General features: G+C 55.1%; 1 protein-coding gene across 4 annotated transcripts; it reads right to left on the bottom strand.

Annotated features, from left to right (window-relative positions):
* Positions 1-77: 77 nt before the first annotated feature.
* POLD2 (DNA polymerase delta 2, accessory subunit) lies at positions 78-8,064 on the bottom strand. Of its 4 annotated transcripts, none has more exons than XM_044385466.3 (11): positions 7,773-8,064; positions 6,220-6,470; positions 3,447-3,568; positions 3,137-3,260; positions 2,780-2,894; positions 2,401-2,599; positions 2,079-2,159; positions 1,781-1,938; positions 1,424-1,551; positions 892-993; positions 78-507 (listed from the first exon to the last, which is right to left on the bottom strand). In XM_044385466.3, the coding sequence occupies exons 2-11, from the start codon at positions 6,437-6,439 to the stop codon at positions 347-349; spliced, it is 1,410 nt and encodes a 469-aa protein (XP_044241401.1). In that variant the 5' UTR covers positions 6,440-6,470; positions 7,773-8,064; the 3' UTR covers positions 78-346. The 4 variants fall into 4 exon arrangements, with proteins under 4 accessions (XP_044241401.1, XP_044241399.1, XP_044241402.1 ...); XM_044385464.3 differs by having other exon boundaries at positions 7,703-8,058; XM_044385467.3 differs by lacking the exon at positions 7,773-8,064 and adding an exon at positions 7,619-7,652.
* Positions 8,065-14,580: the final 6,516 nt, after the last annotated feature.

The following is a 14,580-nucleotide window of genomic DNA, read 5'->3' as shown; positions in this document are numbered from 1 at the left end:
CCGGGGCCAGCACCAGCTCTGCCCCGGAGCCCGCACCAGCTCTGCCCCGGAGCCCAACACCAGCACACTGGTCAGCCTTTTTTTTAAAAGATCTTATTTATTTATTTGAGAGAGAGACCGGGGGGGAGGGGCAGAGGACGAGAGAATGTCAAGCCGACTCCACGCTCAGCATGAGCCCAACATGGGGCTCGATCTCATGACCCTGAGATGACAACCTGAGCCAAAATCAAGAGTCAGATGCTCGATGGACTGAGCCACCCAGGCCCCCTGTTCGGGCTTTTATTATAAAGTAAATGCCGCTGCAGTGTCAATGTTGCACAGAACAGACAGCTGGGGTCTCTGTGAGTCAGGGGCCCAGACCCAAGCCCCCCAGGTCCTCATCCTCTGCCCCGAAGCCCGAGAAGCTGATGGGCTGGCAGGCCAGGCTACGCAGATTCACAAGGCAGGCGGTCTGCGTGGTGCTGAAGTCTGGGACGGCCACCAACAGCACCCTCTGGTCCTCTGGGCCTGTAAAGAAGCCACACAGGCACCCCCCGCTTAGGTTCTAGGTGGGCCCTGGCTCCAAGGGAAGTCACCAGAAGCCAACAGGAGATCCCTGTCAGCCCCGAGGGAGTGCTGGCTGCAGAAGCTCCTCTGGACCAGACGGAGGGACAGAAGGCAGCACAAAGGTCAAAGGCTAAGCCCTGCTGACCGGAGTTGGGCACTAAGCCTGCAGCACAGGTGTGGACCAATCAGCCCCTGCCCAGACATGCTCCATCCGCTGGCCACTGGGTGCGCCGCCTACCCCACGGGGCCTGGGGATTCCAGTGAGGTCTTCTCTGTGAGCCCTGTCCCCAGGACAGAGTCCCTTGTGACAGCCCAGGCCCAGGGCCCCCAGAAGACAGGACTCACCTCGGAAGATTTTAGAGCCAAACTCAGGGGTGTTCCCGCAAAAGTAGACGTGAGGGCACTCCGGGAAGATGAACGGGTCAGTCTTGTAGAAGGGGTAGCAACCTGGAGAAAGCCCACAGTGGCTGGGGCTTCTCAGCTGCACACGGTCAGGGTGCAGGGCCCCACCCCTGCCCCTCACACATGCTTGGGCTCTGCTGGTAGCAGCCCTGCCTGTTGTGACATGGCCCCACGGCTCTGGGGTCAGGTCAGCCTGCCCTGCTGGGTGGGCACTGCGGCAGGGTGCTGGGTTCTGCCCAGCCGGAGCTCCCAATATGCTCCCCGTGGGCTTCAGCCCTACGCAGGGCCTTGGCTGTAGACAGAGCTCAGATTCCAGAGGAGGTTCCAGAACTAGTGTCAACCTTTTAGGCTTTCCCTTAGGTCATGGCAGGACTGGCGAGTGCCAATTCAGGCTGCAAACCCTCTGGGCATCAAGGCCCCCAATCAGGACTCCCTTGGTCCTCTGGTCTTAGCCCACGGGGCTGAGTCCCGTTACCTAGCGTATCCGGGGCTGTGGGGCTGATGTGACGGACGCGCAGGGTCCACTCCAGGATCTCCAAGTGATCCTCCATGCTACTGTACCGGAAAATGTCACTCACATTTTGTCCTGATGTCCCCAGGAATCTGCAAGGCAAGGCTCCACTGATTCCGACCCCGGGGGGCCGCCGCCTGTACTCCCACAGGAGGCAGCCCAGAGCTCCCCCGGCACTCTCGCCACGGGTGTCCCAAGCTGACTCTGAGAAAGAGCCCAGATCCAATGGGCCCTCTGCAGCCCTGGACCCAACCCTCCCCTCCTGGTGCCACAGAGGCACAAGGTCAGGGGTCAGACAGGGGTGTGGCTGCAACCGGCTACCTGACTCCATCGATGGTGGCTTGGTAGGGATTGGTGACCAGCTGGAGGGTGGAGTAGGCAGTGGCCAGTGGGAACATGCAGGGGTGCAGGGGTTGCTGGGGGAGCGTGTAGTTGGTTGGGTCAAATTCGCCTGGCATCACGTCCACGGGTACTGACGCCTGGAGGGCACAGGGGCAGGGGAGCTTGCAGGGCCTGGTGCCCTCCAGATCCGCCCCCCCCCCCCCGGCCCGCCTTCCGGTGCCCGCTGCAGCTTCGCAGACTCCATCTCATCCCCAGCCACCACCCCCAGCTCGCTCACGCTCAGCTGCAGGAGGATCTCATCCAGCATCTTGACCGCCTCCACGCTGGCTGCCTGGGTTTTCTTGGTTAAGTACTTGGCCTGGGGACAGAAGTCCGTAGGTGTCAGGCCCCAAGACAGGCTCAGATCAAAGGGACGCCCAGAGCCCCCCTGCTCTGGTGGTTCTGTGCCACAGCCCCCACCCCCGCCACGCTCAGGAGGCAGGGCCAGAGCAGAGACCGCAGCCTCACTGTGGGGCACTGGCCACCACACATGCAAGACCCCGCGCCCCGACTCTCCCTGAGGCAGGAGGGGCTTGACTGCGGGCGGGCGGGGGCCGTACCTTGTTGATGGAATCTCTGCTCTGGGTGTTGTGGCTCAGGAGGTTGCCGGCGAGGATGACCCGGGACACGTGGGCGGCGCTGCACTGCTCCCCCTCGTCCCCCAGCTGTCCTGTCACCACGTCCACCAGCAGCTGGGTGCCCAGCAGGCTCTCGCCCCCGCCTCCACCCAGGCCCAGACCAGACACCAGCAGCACAAACCTGCAGGAGAAGTCAGGGTCCCCCTGGGTGCTGAGAAAGCGGGTGTCCCCCAACCCCCGCCGCCCCCACCCTGGCCACTGGCAGAGCTCTGCCACGGTCACGGGTGAGCAGGGGTCACGGAGCCCAGCAGCCGTGACTCCCCGGGACGCCTGGCCAGGCCCCCGAGCGCCTGCTTCTCACCTGTCTGTGTCGAGGGCGGGGGCGGGCTGCTGAGGGGCAAGTTCGGCAAAGCAGTGGTCCTCCACCAGGAACTTCCCACTGTCTCTCGCGGAGCCGAGCACGGCCAGCACCGTCCCTGGGGAGCACCAGGGTCAGGCTCCAGGAGGGAAGGCCGAGAGGCCGCCACCTCTCTCCAGGCGCCGCGGGGGCAAAACCAGCCGCCGGAATATTCTCACTTAGGACTCGGGACCGAGACTCTGGGTGGAGGCAGGAACCAGGAACCCCCTCCCGGGGCCTCACACACTGCCCGACCCTAAGCCCACCGCTCCGGGACGGAGGGATGTCCTAGCACCTGCAGGCCTGCCCCCCGCTCCCCACCTGTGACCAGCTTCGACGCGTCAATGCTCCCTTCAAGTTTGATGCGCTGCAGTTCGTCTTCCAAGACCAGCTCGTCGTCGGGGTGGATGTATTTGCTCCGAGGAGGCTGGGGCAGCAGGTTGTGCTGGAAGGCGGAGACGGGAGGGAGTCTTGGTGCCAGAGGCTGGGTCCTGGGGCTCCCAGGCCCCATCAGTGAGATGGCATTGCAGCCCTCGCCACCCTCCCCCCAGGGACAGAGGCTCCGCCCTGACTCCCTGGGTCCTCAGCTGGTGGTCCCATCGGTGCCCCCAAGGCAGTGTGCCGGCCTCACCTCTTCGCTGATCTCCCGGAGGATGGAGGGCTGGAGCGGCATGGCCTTGAAGAGGGTCCCCACCACACAGCACTTCTCCCCAGGCTGCAGCTCACACAGCTTCTTCACCTGGACCCCACCACCTGGGCATGATGGGCGTGACGTGAGCTCAGGGACCCGGCCCCCCCCCCGCCCCCACTGCCCACCAAGGGGCAGAGCACAGGCCTCCGTTTGCACCACAGACCACAGGCCCGGCCTCCAGGGGGAAGGAGAACATCAAGTACAGGACCCCCCCCCCCAGCAGCTTCGGCCCCAGGAGGACAGAGGGATGTGGCCGGGCCCCTGTATCCCGTGTCCTTGGAAGAAAGGCAGACACGCAAAGACAGGAGCATGGGCAGCTGCCGGAAACTGGAAGAGCCAAGGAAGAGGGGCTCCCGGCTGGCAGACACCTGCATTCAGACTCCTGGTCTCCAGAACGGACAGAGAATACGTTTCTGGTGTGGTAAGCTGCTCGGTTTGGGACTCTGCTGTCTGTGACAGCAAGGAGCAACCAGGAAACGGATACAACGTACATCTAAGTGGTAACACTCACTCTAAGAAAGAAGCACCCTGCCCTAAAACCGGAGAGAGGCACGGTGCGCAGGGCTCACCCAGGCTGGCGAGAGGAAGGAGCACAAGTCCCAGAAGGCCTGTGGGTTTGTCAGTAAAGACCCTGAGCCTGGGAAAAATGCTGCCAGGAGCTGATGGGACAATGTGGCCGCAGGACCAGCCCCTTCCGGAGCTCAGCTGCCCCTTCTGCCCCGGAATAAGCAAGAACATTCCACAGAGCTACACCCTGGGGAGTGAAGGCTAGTAGTTCAAAACGAGATAAGGAGGGCGCCAGCAGCCAAGAGAAATACCAGACACCCACGGAAACAACAGACTCCAAAGCTTATCTGCCGAGCCCTCACTCAGCCCCCGGGGGCTGTGCTGAGCACTGTCCGGGACACTCATCCGCGCCTGCCAACACGCAGGGGAGATGCTACTGTCCCACCACATGCTTGAGGCAGCGGAGGCACAGAGAGGTTAAGTAACATGTCCAAGGTTGCACAGCTGGGATCTAAGGTGCACACCTAAGCACCAGGCAGAACCACACATCCCTGTGTCGAGGGAAGGACATCTGTCTAGCTGGATGGCATGCGGGCATCGGGCCAAGCACCAGCATCGAGAGTGAATGGCATGGCCCATCCACACCCTCACCAAGCTTACAACCCAGAGGGAGAGAGATGACAGCAGTGAACAAGGGCTCAGCCACTGTGACAAGTGCCATGGACACACAGAAGCTGAGGCAGAAGGTAGGAGAAAGCCCCTGGTGGCTGACAAGGCCTCTCGAAGCATGTGACATTAAGCTGAGGTCATGAGGGAAAGAGTGTGCCAGGCGAAGGGAATGCCAACAAGAAAGGGCTTAGCGTGTTCAGGAAGCTCAAGAGAGAGAGAGAGAGAGACGAGTCCCAAGACAGGTTAACCTCTGGTCAGAAAGCCTGGCCACGTGGGGAAGCCACGTGGGGAAGCCACACGCAGGCGTTCTAGCAGCCAGCATCCACCACCAGGCTGGCGAGCGGACAGTGCTGCCGCCATCCATCCCCCAGCCAAGGCTGCACTCATCACAGGCCACTGTCTGAACTCCTGACCCGTCTGTGGGCAGACCGAGGGGCTGTGTTCCTGTCACTGGGCAGCTGTCAGCCAGCAGAGGTGGTGACTGCGAGAGAAACCTGCACCAGAGTGGGTGCTGTCGGAAAGAACCTAAAAGGTGGCAATGACACAGGGCCGAGGAGGGTGTCACCAAGGACTTCAAGGAAAGCAAGGAAAGGCCACTGGGAGCCACAGGAAGGAGACCTCGTTACGTGGCAGAGGACACGCGAACAGCACTCGTGCCTCCCGCAGAGACAAAAGAAGCCATCCCTAACAGATGTGATGGTCTAGTTCCCCTTGCTGCCTTGTAATGAAACCAGAGTCGATTCTCTTGGCTCGTTGGGACGGGTCTGAGCGTCACTGCTCTCTGCAGTGCAGTCTGGAGCTGGGACCACCAAGGCCAGGGCTGGGGCCAATACACGTGGATGGATAAGACACAGTCCCACCTGTAAACATTTCAGATGAACTGAAAACGGCTCGGAAAGCCACTCTGATCCACAGTAAGACTGAGGAATGTGGCATCGCCCGGAAGTTGAAGCTGCGGGGCCTGTTCACCACTACAAATAATGTAACTGCAGGACAAGGTCAAGGACCAAGCCGGGCAAGAAAGAAGAAGACGAGCCCTGCCCAGGCCCCTGGTTAGGAAAGACAGAAGAGCCTGTGGGACGGGAGATTCACGCCCAACCAGCACGGAGGGCCCAGACCAGCAGCAGACACGGAGCCCCTCTGAGGGGGGGAGATCTGTCTTCATGGACCTGGGCTCCCGGGGCCAGGTACCTGGCCTGCTGCACTGAGACACAGGGTGGCCACGCGTGGGCAAACAAGCACGTCATCTGCACTCCAGACGGCGAACATCCCTACACCAGTAAGATGACCACTGTTCCCACCAGAACGAAGCCCTACCCCAACCCAGCCTCTGAACTAAACTCGTTCCTTAATTTAATCCTCGTAACTACCCGAAGAAGCTGAGGCACAGAGAGGTTTACTTTCCCAAGATAACCGGGAAGTGGGATAAACTAAAGAAGGTTGCAGCTGTACCTGGTTGCTCATAGGACATTCCTAAAAAGCCCAGGTCCCTTCTGGGCTGGCGGGGAGGAAGCATTTCCCTGAACGCATCACTTACCCCAGTGCTGCTTGGCCCGGCTCACCAGGAAGGGCCTCATTTGGAGGAGGCGGGTGGCATAAATGTGGGCGTACTGCCGGCTAAAGCTGCGCTCCCCGAGCCTGAAGGGCTGGGAGGAATTGGTGTACGTGGACACAGGCACACGGGCAAAGGTGGCATTGTTGGCTGATGGTGGGGAGAGGAGAGTGTGGGCCCTCTGGGCGGCCTGCTCCGAAAACATGGCTGTGCTCAGGCCCAGGAGGTGGCGGTCACTGTGAAAACACAGACGCAGCCCTGCAGCCTTGCAGCCCCTGCCCACCCATGGCTTTCCCGCCGCGGCTCCACTGCACCTAGGGGCATGGGAGGAGGATGGCACAGCGGCAGCCCATCCCAGACATGGCTCAGAACAGCACATCAATGGTGCTGGATCCCAACGTGTCACCTTGTCATGCTCATTCAAAAACGGAGACGAGGAAAGCTAGGAAATGCGTCTCCCACCTGGGGCTCTCCTAAACCCTCTCCAAACCAGGCATCCGCTGCCTGCCTCACTCCTGGACAACTATCTGGCACTCAGATCCCACATAGCATCTGCCCCTGCCCCTGCCCCATCTCAGGCACGAGGCTAACCTTACTATATATAAGCTACCAGGAAATAATATGCCTATTTTAAATAAAAATAAAACAAAATCTACACAGTCACTCCTCTGCTCAAAAGGCTCCCCACTGCAGTGACTGAAACCCCAAGTCCCTACAAGGGCCTGAGATCTGCCCCAGCTCTTCTCCCGAGTGCCTGCCTGCACATTGCAGACTCGCTGGCTCCCCATTCCCCGCTGTCTTTGCTCACAGCTCACTGTCAACCGTCCCCTGGCACTTCTACGTCTCCCATTCTGATTTTCGTGGCATTCATTAGGAACCTCTTGTGAGTTTATGGTCTGCCTCCCGTGACTGGGACACGAGCTCCCGGAGTGCAGCAGCCCGGGCCGCCACCGGAGGTCGGCAGGGCACGGCTCACAGTCTCTCCTCTTCCGTATACCTTTTCAGCGCGGCTGCCAGGCGCTCGTACCCTGGTTCGGCCTCACGGCTCTGGGCCGCGGCGGAGCCCGAACTAACTTCCGGCCCAAACGTGCGGAGCCGGGCCGCGGCCCCGGAAGGAGCCCCGCCACCCCGGCCCGCGCTCTGGCTTCGGCTCGGCGCGTGCAGCAGGGGCCCTGCGAGACGCCGCCCAGCCCTCCGTCACGCGAGGACACTGGAGCCCCAGCCCCGCCGCCGCCGCCGCCGCCACACGGCTCCCGGGACGCGGAACCTCAGTCCCCGAGCAGCGCGCCGCCTGTCTCCCGCCGCCTCCCGCCAATCCGCGCGCGCCGCTCCGTCCACCTCCTCGCCCCGCCTCCCGCCAATCCGCGCGCACCGCACCGCACACCTCCGCGCACTGCCTCCCGCCAATCTGCGCGCGCCGCCCCGCCCACCTCCGCGCCCCGCCTCCCGCGCGACCCACCCCACCCACCTCCGCCTCCAGCCAATCCGCGAGCGCCCCGCCTCTGGACGCGCCCCGCGTTTCCCAGACTACGCCGGACCTGTGGGTGCAGTGGGACTTGCGCGCTTGCTAGGCCGGAGGCGGGTATCTAAGGTCAGCCCGCGGAGGGTAGGGCCCGGGACTGGGATCCCGGACGGCGGAGCAGCGCTTAGGGCTAGGGTTAGTGTTAGGGAAGCGGACGCGCTGTGGCCTAGCCTCCACCGGGGTCTCCCTCCTCCTCCATCCCGCGCAGCCCCCGCTGCGGGGTGCCCTCTTCCGCACTGGCACTGAGGCCCCGAGGCGAGCCCAAGCGCCCTAGCCGTGGAGCTCGCTCATACTCGACGCTGCGGAGCCTGTCGCACGTGCGTCGCGTCATTCCTCGCGCGCCGCTTCCGGTGCCGGACCTCGTCTCCACGACGACGGGGGTGGTGACGTCGGTGGCCCCAGAGCTCGGCGGCTGGGGCGCGTCAGGCGGGCTAGTGCATCTCAGGCTCCCGCAGCCCCGTGAGGACGGGGAGGAGCCGCAGGAACCCCGCCGTCGGTCCGGGTGTGTGTGTGTGTGTGTGTGTGTGTGTGTGTGTGTGCGCCAGGGTTCCCCGCTCGCCACCCGCCGCCCCGGCGCCCTGGACGGTGGACAGGCGTGTGGGGGGCGTCCGTGCAGCATTCCCGGAAACGTGCTGTTGTCACCCTGCAGCCCTTCCCCTCCCTCCGGTCCTGCGGCCGCACCGCTGCAGCGTGGCGGCTGCCCCGCCACCTACCAGTGGTAACTCCGCGCATCACGGCAGGAGACGAACCCGATTTGTTCTCTCCTCGTGAAACCAAAGATGTTCTTAAATGTGTAGATGACAAAAGGACTTGGGGCTCCCGGGAGGCTTCACGGAAGCGGTACCTTTGGGGTACCTCAAAATAAGTGCGTTTCCACGGAAAGCCGGGGCCGGGTGGACCGGCATGGCAGGGAGAGGGCCTTCCAGGATGCTCACTAATGTGTTTTTCTTTATCCTGGTAAAATCTGTATGACATAAGACATTTGAACCCTCATGAAGTGTACAGCTCAATGGCATTATGTGCATTCACAGTGTTGTGCAGCCATGCCCACCATCCGTCTCTTTTTCATCTTCCCACCCTGGAGCTCTGCACCCGTTACACCGGCTCCCCACTCCCCTCCACCCCTTATCAATTCGTCTTATGCATTTGCCTATTCCAGGTACCTCGCAGAAGTGGAGTCATACAGCATTTGTCTGTATTTGTATCTGGTTTATTCACTTAATATCTTCAAGGTACATCCATATTGTACGATGTGTCAGAACTTTTTTCTTTTTTAGGAGCCCATAATACCTCGTTGGACATAGATTCCACATTAGTGTGTATCTATTCAGTCCGTCAGTGGTGGTTTAGCTTGTTTCCATCTTGTGGCTATCATGAATAATGGTCCTTTGAATGTGGGTGTACATGTATCTGTTGAGGCCTTGGTTTCAGCACTTTTGGTTATATAGATAGAAGTGGAATTGGTGGAGCAAATGGTAATTCCATGGTTCGTTATCTGAGGAGCCGCCACACTTGCCCACAGCAGCTGCACCATTTTACATTCCCACCAACAGTGCACAAGGCTTTCAATTTCTCCACATCTTTGCCAACACTTGGTCTTTTCTGATTCTTTGATAATAGCCATCCTAACGGGTATGAGGTGCCGCCTTAGTTGTTTTTTATTTGCATTTTCCTGATAAATAGTGATGTTGGACATCTTTTCCTATGCTTGTTGGCCATCTGTGTATCTTTGAAGAAATTCTCATTCAAGTTCTGTGCCCATGTTTTAATTGGATTATATATATTTTTTTAAGATTTATTTATTTATTTGACAGAGATAGAGACAGCCAGCGAGAGAGGGAACACAAGCAGGGGGAGTGGGAGAGGAAGAAGCAGGCTCACAGCGGAGGAGCCTGATGTGGGGCTCGATCCCACAACGCCGGGATCACGCCCTGAGCCGAAGGCAGACGCTTAACCGCTGTGCCACCCAGGCGCCCCTATATTTTTGTTTTTTAATTTTAGGAGCGCTTTATATATTCCAGATGTCAGTCCCTTGTCAGATATGTAATTTGCAGATATTTTCTGCCATTCCCTGGGTTGCCTTTTACTCTGCTGACCCTGTCCTGTGACGTACACAGTTTAATTTGGTGCAGTCCAATCATACTCTGTTCTTTTTTTGGTCTCCTGTGCCTTTGATGTCATATCCAAAAAGTCACTGCCAAATCCAATGTCAAGAAGTTTGCCCCCTATGGTTTCTTCTCAGAGTTTTATTGTTGTAGCTCTTAGGTTTAGGTCTTTGATCCATGTAGGATTAATTTTTTTTTATGGCTTTAGGTAAAGGTTTAACTTCATTTTTTTGCATGTAGATATCCAGTTTTACCAATGCCATGTGTTGGAAAGACTATCCGTTTCTCGTTGAATAGTCTTGGCATCGTTGTCAAAAATCATTTGACCACACATGCAAAGGTTTATTTCTGGGCTCTCTGTTACACTGGCCAGTATGTCTGTCTTTTTTTTTTTTTTTAAAGATTTTATTTATTATTTGACAGAAAGAGAGACGGCCAGCGAGAGAGGGAGCACAAGCAGGGGGAGTGGGAGAAGAAGAAACAGGCTCCCAGCAGAGCAGGGAGCCCAATGCGGCGGGGCTCGATCCCAGGACCCTGGGATCACGCCCTGAGCCGAAGGCTGACGATTAATGACTGAGCCACCGAGGCTCCCCATTGTATGTCTGTCTTTATGCGGGTAACACACTGTTTTCATTATTGCAGCTTTGTTGTAGATTTTGAAATCAGAAAGTGTGAGTCCTCCCACCTTGTTCTTTTTTAGGATTGTTTTGGCTATTTGGGGTCCCTTGAGATTCTATATGAATCTTAGGAAGGGTTTTTTTCCATTTCTGCAAAAAAATATCATTAGAGTTTTGATAGGGATTGCATTTAATCCGTAGATCGCTTTGAGTACTACTGGCACCTTAACAATATTAAATCTTCCCATCCATGAACATGGAATGTCTTTCCACTTATGTCCTTAGTTGTTTTTTTCCTTCAGCTGAGACAGCAGAAGAGATGATTGTACACGTGTTACATTCAGCCACAAATGAAAACAGAATTAGTCCTGAAAGTCACTGGTCCAGAGCAAAGGACTGAAAGGGACTGTTTTGGTATGAACAAGGTGGGTCTTTGAAAGGTGGTCATTGCAATCAGATGGTGATGGATGTTCTAGATTCATTGACTCAAGCTCTAGAAAGTAGATGTGCAGTCCAATGATTGGTACCAGAGTCCCTGGCCTCCGGCTTTCCTTGTTTCTGCTCCTGTGGCTTCCATGGGTGCACAAGCTAGCGGTTTACTTGGACCTTGGCCTCCTCTTTCGTCTTTCTCTTTTCAGACTGAGTGCTTGCTTCTTCCTGCACTTGGCTCTCATGGCGTGGAGGTTTTCAGGAAGATGGAGTGGAGGATGAGAGAGGCTGTCTTTATTTGTTTTCAGCGGTGTATTTTAGTTTTCAGTGTACAAGTGTTTCACATCCTTGGTTATGCTAATTCCTAAGTATTTTATTCTTTTTGATGCTATGTAAATGGATTTTAAGATTTTCATTTTCCGATTGTTTATTGTTAGTGTATAGAAATACGCCTGATTTTTGTATGTTGATTTTGTGTGTGTCCTGCAACCTACTATGCTGAATTCATTTATTCTAATGCATGTGTGTTTGTGTTTAGTGGAATTGTTAGGGTTTTCGACGTATAAGATCATGTAATATGCAAACAGATCATTTTACTTCTTCCTTTCCAATTTGGAAGGCTTTTATTTCCTTTTCTTGCCTACTTGCTCTGGCTAGGATTTCCAGTACTATGTTGGTGAAAGCACACATCTTCGTCTTCTTGATTTTAGAGGAAAAGCTTTAAGTCTTTTACCATTGAGTTTGATGTTGGCTGTGGGTCTTTCATGTCTGTATTTTATTATCTGAGGTACTTTTCTCTATTCTTCGTTTGTTGAGTGGGGTATTTTTTCTTCACATGAAAGGATGTTGAATTTTGTCAAGTACTTTTTCTGCGTCAGTCGAGATGATTATGTGGCCCTTTTTTTTCTGTTAATGTGGTGTATTACAGTGATTGATTTTCATATGTCCAGCCATTCTTGCATTTCGGAAATAAATCCCACTTGGTGGATTTATGGACCATTGGATGGAATTACAAACCAAGTACAGTACTACTAGCTGAGTGGGAAGGACACTCCTCTGTGTTTCTCCTTTATCACACATTCACTTCTGACATAAGATGTATGGGTTTTCCACACATTAAGCAATTCTCTGTGACACCAGCTGAGTGTCCCATAATTCGCTTCAATTCTGACATCGTCTACCTGGGGTTATTGTCAGATCTCACAAGGAGGGGCTCAGACCCACAAGACCGCCCCCACTTCAGCGGCCAATCTCCAGTTCTAGCTGTAACCTATACTTCTGACCAATGAGCTGTAAATCAGAGTTCCCACAATCCTGAACCTTGAGTTTAATAATTCTCTAGAATGGCTCGTAGAACTCAGGGAAGCACTTCTGTTCACCATTTTATCATCCAAAAGAATATGGCGAAGGAGACCAACGAACAGCCAAATGAAGAGATACATAGAGTGAAGTCAGGAAGGATCGTGAGCACAGGAGCTTTTGTCCCTGTGAGGTTGGACCGTGCACAGGAGCTTTTGTCCCTGTGAGGTTGGACCGTGTCACCCTCCTGGTACGTGAATGTACTCCTTGACCTCGAAGCTCTCTGAACCCCATACATTAGGGATTTATATGGTGACTTTTTCACCTAAGCATGATCAATCATCAGCTCACTCTCTAGCCCCTCTCCCCTTCCCAGAGGTTGGGGGTGGGCAGGGCTGAACACTCCACGCTCCTAAGCATGGCTTGATCTTTCTGGTGACCAGCCCTCCCCCTAAAGCTATCCAGGAGCTCACTCAGAATCCCCTTATTAGAACAAAAGACATTCCTTTCACCCAGGAAATTCCAAGAGAGTTAGGAACTCTGTGTCAGGAACTGGCATCAGAGGCCAAATATCAGGACAAAATATGTTCCGGTGCTCTGGTTACTTAGGAAATTACAAGGATTTGTTTTAGGAGCTCCGTGTCAGCAGTCGGGGCAGAAAACAATTTATATATATATATATATTGCTATTTCACACTAGCTTTTATAATTGTCCCTGTATTTTTACCTTGACTAGACATTTATTTCTTCCTTTGGCTTTGAGTTACTGTCCAGGGTCCTTTCATTTCTACCCAAAGGACTTCCTTGAGCGTTTCTTGCAGGGAAGCCCTAGTGGTGATGAAATCTCAGCTTTTGTGTATCTGGAAATGTCTTCATGTTCCCCTCATTTTCTGAAGGACAGTTTTCCAGACTCAACGGAGTTTTTTTCTTTTAGCTCGTGAGGCTGTCAACCCCCTGCCGTGCGGCCTCTGAGGCTTCTGCACCAGATGGCGTCCTGGGTGCTTTCTTTAGATGCGTCACGTGAATCTGAGGGTCTGTCCCCTGGAGTGTGTCAGCACGAGGCTGGTTAGCAGATCCTGATTAAGGGTCTTTGCAGGGAGGCCGAAGAGTCTTTCTAGAGGTGTCTCTTCCAACAGACAAAATCTCCAGGTTGCGAGGCGTGACGCTGCAGGTCCCTGTCTCCTGGGGACGCACTGTGAAGAGTGCTCCGCCAGAGCATGACTATTTTTTTTTTAAGATTTTGTTTAGTTATTTGAGAGAGAGTGAGTGAGAGAGAGAGCATGAGAGGATGGAGGGGTAGGGGGAGAGAGAGAGGCAGACTTCCTGCTGAGCAGAGAGCCCGATCCGGGACTCGATTCCAGGACCCTGAGATCATGACCTGAGCCGAAAGCAGACCTTTCACCGGCTGAGCCACCCAGGCGCCCAAAGCATGACTATTTTAATTGGAGCAGTTGGGCCTTTGCAATGTTAAAGCACATCTCCTTTTTTATCAAGTGTGGGTCAGAGGAGACAGGGGCCAAGCGTACTGGACGCCCTGGGATGGCCTCAAAGTATGAGAATCTGTGAGCTCCCAAGGGGGCGGATCCGAGATGTAGAGGCCAACAGCAGTGCTTTAGGCCAAGGTATTTGGAAGGTCTTTACGAATTTTGCCACTTGCATCCTAACACTGCTGTTAGTGCATTTTATTAACCCTGAGGACTGAGCCTGGTATGCACAGTGAAAGTATTATAAGGCCAGTCAGACTGCACAGACTTGACTGTGGGTTCCCTGATAACCGTAAAGAGTCAGAGGGGTTCCCTAGGTAGGGGATAATCTTTTCTAATAGAAGTTTAACCACGGAAGAGATGTCGGCCTGGCTACAAGAGAAAGCTCTGGTCCAGTGAGAAAGCAAGGGAAACGGGACTAAAACATATTGCTATCCATGAGACGGGAAAGCTGTATGAGGTCCATTTGTCTGAACGGGTTTCTCTGGATTTATACTTCGGACAGCTGGCACAAATGACATAGGTCCTTGTGGCCTTATTCCTATTTGCCCACCAATGCTGGTTCACGAATGCTACCATTTTGTCAGTAGACCAATGGTTTAACGCATGTACAGTGGTAAGTAGTGGGAATTTTAGAGTTTCTGGTAGGGCCAGGTTGTTATTTGACCTAAACCAGAGTTGTCTTTTTATGGATCCAAAAATTCTTTGATTTCCAATATTGTTTTTCCTTTCCCGGGACCCGTTGTTGGGCGTCTCTTGTCAGTTTTTCCAAATTATCTTCTGGGAGGACGTCTCTTTGGACCACAACAGAGGTTTGGCTTGAGAACAGTGTTTTTGGCAGAAAGATCAGTGGGGTGGTTTACTCCAGCCTCCAGGGAGTCGAGTCTGGA

This window comes from Ursus arctos, unplaced genomic scaffold (assembly GCF_023065955.2).
Source record: "Ursus arctos isolate Adak ecotype North America unplaced genomic scaffold, UrsArc2.0 scaffold_3, whole genome shotgun sequence".
NCBI lineage: Eukaryota > Metazoa > Chordata > Mammalia > Carnivora > Ursidae > Ursus > Ursus arctos.
This window is presented reverse-complemented; position numbering and strand designations above follow the sequence as displayed.